The sequence below is a fragment of the Lepidochelys kempii genome, chromosome 2 (genome assembly GCF_965140285.1).
Source record: "Lepidochelys kempii isolate rLepKem1 chromosome 2, rLepKem1.hap1, whole genome shotgun sequence".
Taxonomy (NCBI): Eukaryota; Metazoa; Chordata; order Testudines; family Cheloniidae; genus Lepidochelys; species Lepidochelys kempii.
The window spans coordinates 162,189,967-162,201,449 of NC_136381.1; the positions used below are offsets into that span (position 1 = coordinate 162,189,967).

At 36.7% G+C, this 11,483-nt stretch overlaps 2 protein-coding genes across 8 annotated transcripts in view; one reads left to right on the forward strand and one right to left on the reverse strand.

Annotated features, from left to right (window-relative positions):
• The window catches only part of LOC144930221 (uncharacterized), a 453,637-nt gene that overhangs the window by 428,865 nt on the left and 13,289 nt on the right, over positions 1-11,483 (forward strand). For all 3 annotated transcript variants that reach the window (XR_013635366.1, XR_013635367.1, XM_078851665.1), the window contains one exon: positions 10,783-10,878. Coding sequence is in view for 1 of the 3 variants with exons in the window: in XM_078851665.1 (XP_078707791.1) it covers positions 10,783-10,878 (96 nt within the window). In the remaining 2 variants the exon portion in view is untranslated. The remainder of the gene's footprint in view (positions 1-10,782; positions 10,879-11,483) is intronic.
• Positions 1-11,483, reverse strand: part of INO80C (INO80 complex subunit C) — a 55,054-nt gene that overhangs the window by 25,060 nt on the left and 18,511 nt on the right. For 4 of the 5 annotated variants that reach the window (XM_078851662.1, XM_078851661.1, XM_073332669.2 and 1 more), the window contains exons 2-4: positions 5,798-5,908; positions 1,946-2,057; positions 68-135 (exon numbers count right to left, since the gene is read on the reverse strand). In XM_078851662.1, the coding sequence (XP_078707788.1) occupies positions 68-135; positions 1,946-2,057; positions 5,798-5,908 (291 nt within the window). The remainder of the gene's footprint in view (positions 1-67; positions 136-1,945; positions 2,058-5,797; positions 5,909-11,483) is intronic. The other variant, XM_078851663.1, reaches the window with a different exon arrangement.

Here is an 11,483-nt window from a genome sequence, read left to right on the forward strand (position 1 = left end):
TGAATCTTTATTTTGTGTTGTGAGAAATGCTATGCCAATTTAGACAAGTTTAAAAAAAAATACTTACAGGAAGTCCTGAAATATCAGAGTATTTCTTGGCTGGTTTAAAGGAAGGAGGAGCTTCGATATTAAAGTCTAAAAGTATGTCAAAGAGAGAAAGGAAGACATTAACTTCTGCATTCTATCTTTTCAGGGTCACTCTTGTGTTTTGTTTTGTTTTAAATAAAAATAACACTTGGAAAGGTAAACAACTGTTGAAAAACAATTGTTTTACTAAATGAAATGTCTATTTTCTAGCAACAGTAAGGCAAAGAGACATGAAACAGAATTAACTGAAAGCATTTAGCTTGCTTTCTTTGTACACTAAGGCCCTCATCCTGCTTGCCTTACTGACAGGGGTAAGGTGAGCAGGACTGGCCCCTAAAGGAAGAAAAATGCAAGAGAGCTATTTGAACTTCATTACAAACACAATGGTTTCATGTAAGTCTTAATGACAATATTTCCTCTACAGTCAGAGATACTATATCTGCAAGAATAGTCATTATGCCTGCTGTACGTTAAGACCACCAAACATTGCTCAAGACTGAAGCTTTGACATACTGTAATCCAGAAAAGCAAAGTAATCTTTTAAATCAGATAAATCTTTAAGCATGTGCCACTTTAAGCCTGGCCAATGACCTAGAAAATTGTTTGAATACTTAAATGAAATTATAGAAATTGCTATTTTTTTGGTGTCCCTTAGGCAGTAATAGCATTGCTCTTATATGCAAACGTTTATTCAGACACAACTCGGTATGTTTCAATAGTTACAAAAAAACAAACAAACCCTAACTTGACAAAGTACTGATATACACAAAAATATCTTGTACATGGCTAGCTTCTTTCCTCCCACGTGCATCTGATTCAGATTTTATGGATGAAGGATTCCAATTTAGCAGATCAGATCCTTTAATCGTCACATGCACTATAAGGCAATAATTCAAAAGATATTAATGCCTGAGGCAGCTGTTTTAAAATATGCAATTACGTTTGTTTTTCTATCTTTTTTTAAAATGTGTACATTTACAAATAGAATGTAGTGGAAATAGCAACCTCAGCAGATTGTCAGTTGTAATAGCCAGGAACACACAGTCGTCTGCATTTTTCTATAATAGTAGTCTCAAAAACCCTTTTGAAAATGGCAAGTTATTTTTGGATAAAACACTTGAGGGTATGCCTACACTACCAAAAAAACAACCCTGCAGGAGGGAGTCTCAGAGGCTGGATCAACTAACTTGGGCTTGCGCTTTGGGTCTAAAAATAGCAGTGAAGGCATTCCTTTTCAGGCTGGAGCCCCGGCTTTGAGACCCACCCCTCTTGTGGGGTTTCAGAGCCCAGCCTCCAATCTAAGCAGGAACATCTACACTACTACTTTCACTCCCATGGCGCAAGCCTGAGTCAGTTGACCAGGCTCTAAGACTTGTTGCCACAGGGGTTTCCTTGCAGTGTAGATATACCCTAACAGGCTGACAAATAAAATATTAAAAAATGCAAACACGCTCAATTTCTGAGGTGCTTTTTTATTTCTTATAGCCTGCCCAGATAAAAACTGAGGGGTAGATTCTGCCTTTTATTTATGTTGAGCAATTTATTACTCCATGAGTAGATTAAGGCAGACATGGGGTTACTCATAGAGTACCACTCAATATGAATAAAGGTGACAGAATCTTGACCTACCAAACTTTTCTCTCTCAAACACGCACAAACTTTCTAACACCACTCCCAATTACATGCTTCATGTTCCTCTCCATTTGGTTGTGGGGTCAGGCTGTTCTTAAATAGTATCACTGGAATCTGTTCAATCAGAATACTGCATGCATAGATAAAATTTAGGTTCACTTTAAAGAAAGTAATTTGTGTGGATTTTATTATTTATAAATACATGCAAAGCATCTAAGCAGCTTACAACTAGGATCATTGAGTTGCCATGGCAATGCCCTTTCAGAAGCAAGAATTTGTTTTAGGTTCTTCCAAGTTCTGTTCTTCTTCCCAGCTGCTGCTCCACCAATGCCAGAGTGCTAGAATTAAAACATAGTGTTTAAGAAAAAATAAAGATGACTATTTCAAAATATGACATTTTTATTTCACAGCCTTTGCGATACGCCTCATCTTGTCATGAACCATTTATCATGCTCACTTATTTAATCAATAGTCTAACACACTGTACACTTTAATTTCAGTTGCAAGAAAAACAAAGATTTTTTTAACTGTGTCAAAACTACTAGTTTTGGGATTAACTGAAGGAAATTAAAATCTGCTTTTTATAGGGAAATAGAAAATCAGTCTGGTTAGGGTTAGTCTGAGATTACAGGATTCCGCACTTGTGCGCACTTCCCATCATATTAAAACTGTTTACTATGGGGTTGTATCTAAATTGTGATTACATGTCTAAATTCTCTTTTGCATGGCATATGCAAAATTACAGGTGCAGCTGTATCTTCAGTAAGTGAAAAGTGATTGTGCAAAAATACAACTGATCTTGTAAAATGTAATCAATGCTATGAGAAGCCTTGTGGCAATCTTCTTTTTCTTTCAAATGAAAGAAGACTGTAAAATAGAAAAGGAGTAAGAGAACGTTGTGCTGGAAAGACTATTGTGCATTTTGAAAGCTATACTAAAGGAAGCAAGCCTTTCTATAGTTATCATAAGTCATTTCAGTTATCAAATGTGATTGCTACGGAGTAATTTTATTTATGTCCCTCAAGAGAAAGAAGATACACAACATACTGTACTGCTTCTAAAAGATGAAAGGACTGAGCTTCTCAGTTTTATTTCAAAAAAGAACATTTTCTCATAGCCAGAAGTGTTCTCTCTCTTAATAATTACTATCCACCACATCAGCCTTATCAAAACTCTCTCAAAGTTCTGCACACACATTTTGGCTGTATTTTATAAATTGGTGTGTAAAGTGCTTGAGAATGGGAGGAGTGGGAATGGTAAAGTAGATGACTAGGATTCTCCGTGAAAAGGTTTTTCCATAGAGGTGACTGTAAGATACTGGATTCAGGGAGGATGCTCATGAGCTAGTGATTACATCAACTTCATTTTTTTTTGGCAATGAATAGCCAAAATGGAAAGTAAATGGAACATTTAGCTATAGGAGTAACACCCTGGTAACCTAGATAGCACTGAAAGAGAGAGGCTATTGACAGCTACCACAGCCATTTCCATCCCAACACATTTGTAATTCAGATTCATTACATGGATCTTCCCCCTACCTCATCACGTTTCAAGTTATCTGTTTGGCCTATTGCTGGCACTTATGACGTGATCTAAAGCTAGTGGCAAGACTCAGCCAAACTGGAAATATACTAATTATTACACTGTGAAGAATCTGTTTTTGCTTTAATAAAAAGGAAGAAGAATCAGAAGCTATCACTTTTTTCACTGTATATTTTGCTTTTAAATCCACTAAAGCAAGATTTAAATATCTGGATTTAAGGCCTGATGTTGCAAGGTGCTCTGCACCTTCTGGCATCTGAACAGATTGAGGGATTGAGAATGGAACTGAGAGCATTTCCAAATGTTTAAAAATACCACCCATCCCCATTGATATAACAATGATACTTGCTGATTATACTTTACTTAAATAGCCAGAAAATGCTATACATTGGATTTACAAAAGCAAGATCAGCAAAATTTCTGTGCTATATGCTTGAGAAGGCCCGATCCTGCCTGTGGATCTATGCAGATGGATCCTTACACCTGCATGGGGTGCCTTAGAAACTGACAGGGTTTTCTTTCTAGGCCTACCCTCAGAGACTCAAACGCAGGATTTGGGCCTAATGCACTTGTGTATTTCTTGTAAAAGGTAATGGACTGATAGCTTTATTGACAGGAAAGGTACAGTAGCGGCAGAGACAGTACAAGGCTCGTTGTACTGTTCTATGAATGTGCCTCCAATTTGTTCTGGAGGGATCACCTCTAGGAGTTTGAATGAGTGATACAGAAAAGTACTCTCTATCCTGGTTCTTCCTGCTGAGACTGCCAACAACTAAACTGACATGAATTTGTATCTGCTTTGACCTGGAGTGAGTCTCCTCTTACATGATAGCAATCACATGGCAACAACTCTCAAGTGCAAATTAATTTAGCTGCACGTGAGCTGGTGACTTATGGGAGAAAGGCTCTAGATCCCATTATCAACCCCTTGTTCTATTCAGTTGCCAGAAGGTGCACAGCACCTTGCAGCATTAGTCCTTAAATCTAGATATTTTGGGATTAACAGTTAAAGGGCAACTTGTTCCTTCCTGCTTTTTATTTTTAAATTTGCAACCAAAAATTGTCTCTGGTGGAGTGAACTAACAGTTTTTCAGTTTTTGGCATACTTTTAGAAGTTAAGGTATTTGACTTTATTTTCTTCACAATGAGATTAATTTAAAATAAAATTATTTTAAAAGTCAGCAGAATTCTTAATCACAGCTCATGGGGTGGATGTGGGTTCAGAATAATCTCCTAGAATTTCCCTCTGATTAATTTTTGTGTCAAGTGTGAGACAATACTGTGGTAGTTTTCATTACAATTTTACAACTAATTCTGCAACAGTGGTACCAGATTCTGTACATACCTCAGCTTTCATGCCTGTGGATACCAACAGTTTCAATTCAGACGTAGTGAAATTCACCTGAAACATGAAGGGCCAGCACAATGCATCTGCACTACCCAAATCCTATACTCAAGCTACGTGAAGAGGCTTTGGGCACATGAGGCTTCTGCACAAACCATGCAACCCAAAGAGGCTGGTGCTTAGAGAAGAGTTTGAGAAGCAAAGGATGTAGTGGTCTAAAATAAATGCAAACCCTGAGACTCTGGGGCCAATTTCATATCCCTGTAAAACCCCTGCTTAGCAAACTACACCAAGTACTCAGGCTTTATTTTGTGGGATGGTTGCATCTGATTCATACAGAATTAAATTACAGGGATCAGATCTTTCTTTTTGAGCAATGGCTTAGGGCTTGCACTCTGAAAAGGTTACTGATCCAAAGAACATTTGGTAGAGTCTGACAACTGGGTCTGCGCCCCCACAGGTAGCAAGACAGCAGACATTAAAACAACAGTAAAGACCAAACCACAATCACATTAGCAGCTATTATCATCTTGCTATGCCTCTACCCACAATTTAATTCTGAGGTTATTTTAGCAGCCTGTACTTCACAAATTGCTAGAGTTTCCACCACTTGAAAGCTGGAATGCCAAGATTTTAGAGAGCAGTAAGTATTTGTTTCTAGCTCTAATGATTGAGAGAATGGCCACTAACATTATGTTGGCAATGAAATTACTGAGGGGGTGCATAATGGCAATCACTAATGACATGATTGATTTTTAGTCCATTATTTTGCAACCTGACTGGGCTTAGGAACGAATGCTTCATGCACTTGAACCGACTGGATTCCCAGATTTACAATGGTATAAATTGTTCATTTCTAGCCTTGGTGACTTGCGAGATACCAGACCATAAACCATTACAGGTACCTTGATCTAGCAGCAGTACTTTTTTGGCATTGGGTCAGGACTGAATATAAGAAGTCTTGCCTCTGGACTAGTGTCATTTTCATGTTCTGTAATTTAATGCACACTTTGGCCATAACTTGGCATGGATTTTGAAGCTGAATTTCTTTAAAACTGATGGTATGATATGGACCCTTGACATGGCTCCTAATCTTACTTTCTTAGTAGGAATATTAGCAATGTAGTAATATAGTATCTTAGTTACTACTTCATTTAAAGTTTGAGAATTTCTAATGGTTAATATACTTACAATGAAGTTTGAATCCTTAAATGGCAATGGTTTGATGGCAGCTTCCATTGGCCCGGTATTGGGATCCACAGTCATAAATTTATTCTCATTCATGGTCTCTGTACCTACAGTCTGCAGAACACACACAATCTCATTGCTTATTTGTTAATCTGAATATATTTAAAAGAAAGTGAACAGTTTTCTTTGTGAACATTAACTTCTTAATCCATTTCTTGTGAAGTAAGCCTTTTTTAAACTTTGAAAATGTTACCTGCCATTAGTAGGTGTAGCATTAAAGGGGACACTGTCAAGCAAATAAGGACCAGTACTTAAAATCTGGTAGCTAAAAAAATTAAAATTGGGAGAAGGGGAGAGGGGTTACCAAAGTCTACTAAATAGAACTGCCACAGGTTTTGTTTTAACGTCACTGAAAACAACCTGAATAAACTGGAAGAGAGCACATGAGCACATAAATGGACAAAAGTACATAACATTTGTTTCAAAATGTTTGGTATTAATAAAGTATCAATGTCAACACAGGAAAGAACTTCAAAATGTACACTGGGCTTATTCCAGAGGTTCTTAATAAACTTTTCCTCTATTTCTGACTTCAGTGGGAATCATGTCTAAATAAGGACTGAGAAAAAACTAATTAAAGACCTTTGCATCAGTTCAAAAATATGAGCCTTGCAAAATTCCACATGCCCACTGGCTATGGGTTTGGTTTGGGGGGAAGGGCGGGAGGGGAAGAAAAGGGATGGGTATGTTCTTTGTTTTTTAAAGTCATGATTGTAAGGAAGAACAATTGTGTCTAGGCTAGCCACTTTTTGTGATAATTTTACAAGAATGATACATAGCTTTTATTTTTTCTCTTGAGAGTGCCCTGTTAAGTTTCTATTCAGTCTGTATCACAAGTGACTGAAATATAGCAAATAATAAATACACAAAAATTCCTAGGTGAAATTCTGGCCGTATTGAAATCAGTGGGAATTTTGCTACTGGCTTTAATGGTCCCAGCATTTCACTCCCTAACTCTTCTTTCTTGAAGACCAAAAGGACTAGGAAAAAAGCTAATAGTACTTATAGAACAGGCTGACAAGTATTTCCATATCCTGCCCGTACACTGATTGTGCTCAGACTATAAAAACTCTTTCCGTAGAAGATGTACATTGCAAGACATTCCATGTTGATACATGTTCTTTTAGATGGTATGCAAGGTTCATTAGTGTTAGTGAATTACACAAATGCACCTAGAAGATGAGAATATATTTATCTCAGGTTGTGATCCAGCAAATCTTTATGCATGTAATTACGAAGGGCTTATTTGCATGCTTATATAACCACATGCATAAGCAATTACAAGCTTAGACCTAACTTTGCAAGTGGCCCACTTATCTGGGGAAATATATCACTCAGTGTCAGTGATGGATTTTTTTCTTTCCCTGCTTCTTATGTAGCATCTCCTTTCCTGGAGGTTTGCAACCATGGTAGCCCATTTTGTACAATGATCTGCTAATATCTTTGTGGATGAATAATCCCTTTGATCCCAACCAGGATACCACAATATTCGTCCAAGATTTTTTTTGCCTTTTGTTTTTCTACTGTCAACTTGCCCTTCCACTGCCCACAGACCCAATGTAAGTTTTTAAGAGTTAGGAAGAGTCTTTAGTCTATTTAACTAATCAATCAAACAGATTCATTAAAGAAAAATCTGAGCATGTTGAGTAAAAATGCATTCAACAAGTAACCCAAATTAAATATTCTGTCAAATATTTTAATGAAATTAAAAATTCAACAGTTACGACGATTTATTTTTCAAATTTACTCAAGGTCTCAGTTGATGAACCTGTACAACTGGAAATATTATCATTACAATGTCAATCCTACTTCCATTCAAGTCCATGGCTCAAACCCAGTTCTGCCCCCACTAAGGACAGTGCAAGTCGAACCACTAATAGACTAGGACTCTGTCATAGGAGAGGAATAAATCCAGAAACAAAAAAGAAAAGCACAAGCTTTTATGTTTATTTATGGAGCAGTGAAAAGAATGAGTCCTACTCCTCTCAGTCCTTAATTGGTAATGCTAGTGAGCTGCTAGGTCTCAACCTCTCTTTCTTACCTTGGCCAAAACCAATGTCATATTCTTACAAATATTTATACTTTCAGGACATAATTTTAGAAGCTAGTATTTCAGGTTTAAGGAGCAAGCATTACTCTTAAGTTTTTCTTCAGAAAGCTGTGACTGAAGATACAAAATGATTGTTGATTAATAATTAATATCCTGCAACATCATCTTTTATCTGTCTTTTTGTGTCACTGCAAAGTCTTTAACTGAAGGAGTCAGCACTCTTAACAAACTCCTGTTTTCTTTCCATTTTGTATGTTTTTGTTAGTGGATTATAGTTAGAGACGCATAAATAATTGATGTTTCAGTTTGCTGGCATATCTGAAAAATCTCAAAAAAATTGTTTTAGGTCAAGTGAAACACTTTCAATTTTGAACATTTAACAATGTTTAAAAATAAAATCAAAGGAAACTGAAACAAGGTCATTTTGAATAATATAATCTAAACATAAGCAGCACTGGTCCAATATTTAAAGTCAAAGCAATTAAAAAAATTCAGAGGACATCAGATGGAGGAAAGAGGGTATTATTACAAACATAAGCCCTGATTCTGCAATCAGGATTGGATTCAGTGGGGCTCTCTGCATGGACACAGGAGTTCACCTCCTTGAATTCAATTGCAGAATCAGGGAATTGGGCCCAATATTACAAACACTATTGGGTCTACTGGTTGACATGAATGGGATTTTCACTCACAGTTGCAAACACTACACCCAGCACATTTGCAGGATCAAACCCTTAAGAAATTACAGGTTCATAATATCAGAATAACTAATGCTACAGCAAACTAGACTGAGAATGATGATCAAAACCGAAGTCTCCTGGTAACTGTGAGATAAAAACATGCTTGCAAGACATGACAGTCTCATACAATGAACTGTCATCACTGCTTGTATTAAAACTTTAACTTACAGCAGTACTGGGATGGAAGAGGGGTATTTAATTTAATGTTGTTATCTTTCTGGAAGAATGTAAAGGAGTTTCATTGAAACAATTTCCAGCATAGGTTACGTTCTTAGAAAAACTGTCTACGCTATCATCTCCTGAGTTCCTCTAACTAGAAAGCCTTTCAGCTCCCTTTTCAGTATAAATTCTGAATTAAAATCCTCAGCATTTTAACTATGAAGTCAAATATTTTCAACAATTCTAAAAACTGTTTCAAAATGTGCTTCAAAATGCCAGTGGTTTGAATCACAAAAACTATAATCAAAATGACAAACATCACTTACTGACTTTTTTTTTAAGTTTCAAGAGGCGAAATAAACAATCAAATTAATTTTAACTAATCCTGTTTTTCTATTATAATACCTATGCAATTTGAAATTGAATAATATAATGATAAACAAGAACAAACCACTGCTAAGAACCTGAAAGACCTCAAAGGGTAATTAGTGCTCATTAAAGGTATTCTCTCCTAGTCTAACATTAGTGAAACAAGTCTCTCAGTGGTGTAGCTCTGCTTTGATTTAGAGTTTGGGGCAGTAAAGAAATTAATTGCTCACTTTCTAATGTTAGTAATACCAGAATTAAGAGTGGGCTTGGTTCTCATAAAGCTCCTTTCAGTCTCAGTTTTATTAGATGGTCTGGTTTTCAACAGCACAATGAGCAAGTATATAGCTCAAAGAGAAAAAAACAAGGAGGAGTCCTTGTGGCACCTTAGAGACTAACAAATTTATCTGGGCATAAGCTTTTGTGGGCTAAAACCTACTTCATCAGATGCATGGAGTGAAAAATACAGTAAGCAGTACATATATCACAGCACATGAAAAGATGGGAGTTGCTCAATGTGTGCTGCTAACCCTATATCACCTAGTGGCTACATTCCTCCTAAATCCACACCTTCTCCCCAATTTACTTCACTATTCACCCAGCATTTTGACTATAATAACCTAAAAATAGCAAGTACTTTGTCATAAATATAATAAAAAATATATTGTAATAGGCTGACAGTGTTTGCCTGAAACAACCTAACATTAGCAGATGTTGATCCTGCTGGGAAAGAATTAGGTAGGTTTTTCTGACTTGGGCCCCAGTTCAGCAGAGCTTTTAAGCATATGCTTAAATCCATCCCTATTTGGTGGGACTTAATTATGGTTTGAGTACTTTGATGAATAGGATGGACTGCTGCCCAGTGAGGGAGATGAATAACTACCCCTCTTGGATAAAGGAGAGGTAAGAGTCTGGAGGAAGAGGGCCTCTGGCATAGGCAGAGCACTCCCAACAAATGGGCCACAGGAGCAGACAAGTCTGGGGAGCAGATCTGAGCTGAGTTTTGCTACCTTAATGTTGGTTTCTTTGTTATTAAAGCCAAACCCCAGGAATGAGTCTAGTTTGGACTCTAGATAACATCTGGATTGTACTGGTAGAGCAGGCTGGGAAAGCTGCCTACTTGCACATTAGTTTCAGTCCTAGGTTTTGATAGATTTATTCATTTTCTACATATATTGTTCCAGATTCCCTGCCTCTGATGTATTATATTTCACATCTCATCCCCAAAGATTTCTTCATCCATCTGGTTTAATTTTGGGAGAGGACAGCAGAAACTTGTAGAACATGGAAGCAGAACTCTTTGTTTTGGCTGTTTTGAGGTGGAATCAGCAATGTGGGTTTTTGGGGGGACTGAGTTCCAAGTCTAATTAGTTTGCTGTGAATTTGCTTGTCTGCATTTTAAGTCTTTCTTTAGTAAAACTACATAATTCTCTAACTTTTAAAAAGGGGATGAAAATTCTATATTGGAATAACTGATTTATGCTGACGATGTCATTTCCCAATCCATTTGGACTACATTTAATTTGTGTATTGTATTTTATAATTTGGTTTCAACATTATTGTAGTATTTTGCAAAAAAAATATTTAAAGGTTTGTTTTTTTGTTTTTTACAGCAACAGCTATCACACCCATACAATGCTGGCATCCTGCTGCTGAACACAAGGAAATTGGTGATATGGCTTGGAAAGAAACTGCATGTATACACTATTGTAGGTAATTTATCTGATCTTATGCCCCCTTCTGCTGGCTGTTCCAAACAGTAGCTCAAAAACTGCAATTCCAAATGGGAGTACTTGAGGATAAAAATTTCAAATCAAATCAAAATTTTGTTTGTGAAACTTTGACCTAATATTAAACTCTATAAGAAAAAGAAAGATGGGAACTCTTTATGAAGAAAAAAATACTATAAACATTATTTTTAGCCAATTTTTACCATAGGTCTTATGTTGAGTAGTTCAGTCATAAATAAAGATAATCTATGTAGTAGTTTTGTTTTCATAATAGTTCTTATGGTGTAATACTTTTAGTATTATGGTTTTGCCTCATGTAGACAACCAGTGTGAACAGTAAAGGAGCTTTGATGCTGGATCAGGCCCTGGAAATCAATGGCAAAATTGCCACTGACTCCAGTGAGCACATGAGTGGGGCTGCAGAGGGCAGACTTGTCTCTGCCCTCGGTATAATGAAGGCTTGATAATCTGTCTTTGGTTATTACTGTATGTGGTATAGCTGTAGCAATGTCAGTCCCAGGATATTAGAGAGACAAGGTGGATGAGGTAATACCTTTTATTGGATCAACTTCTGTTGGCGAAAG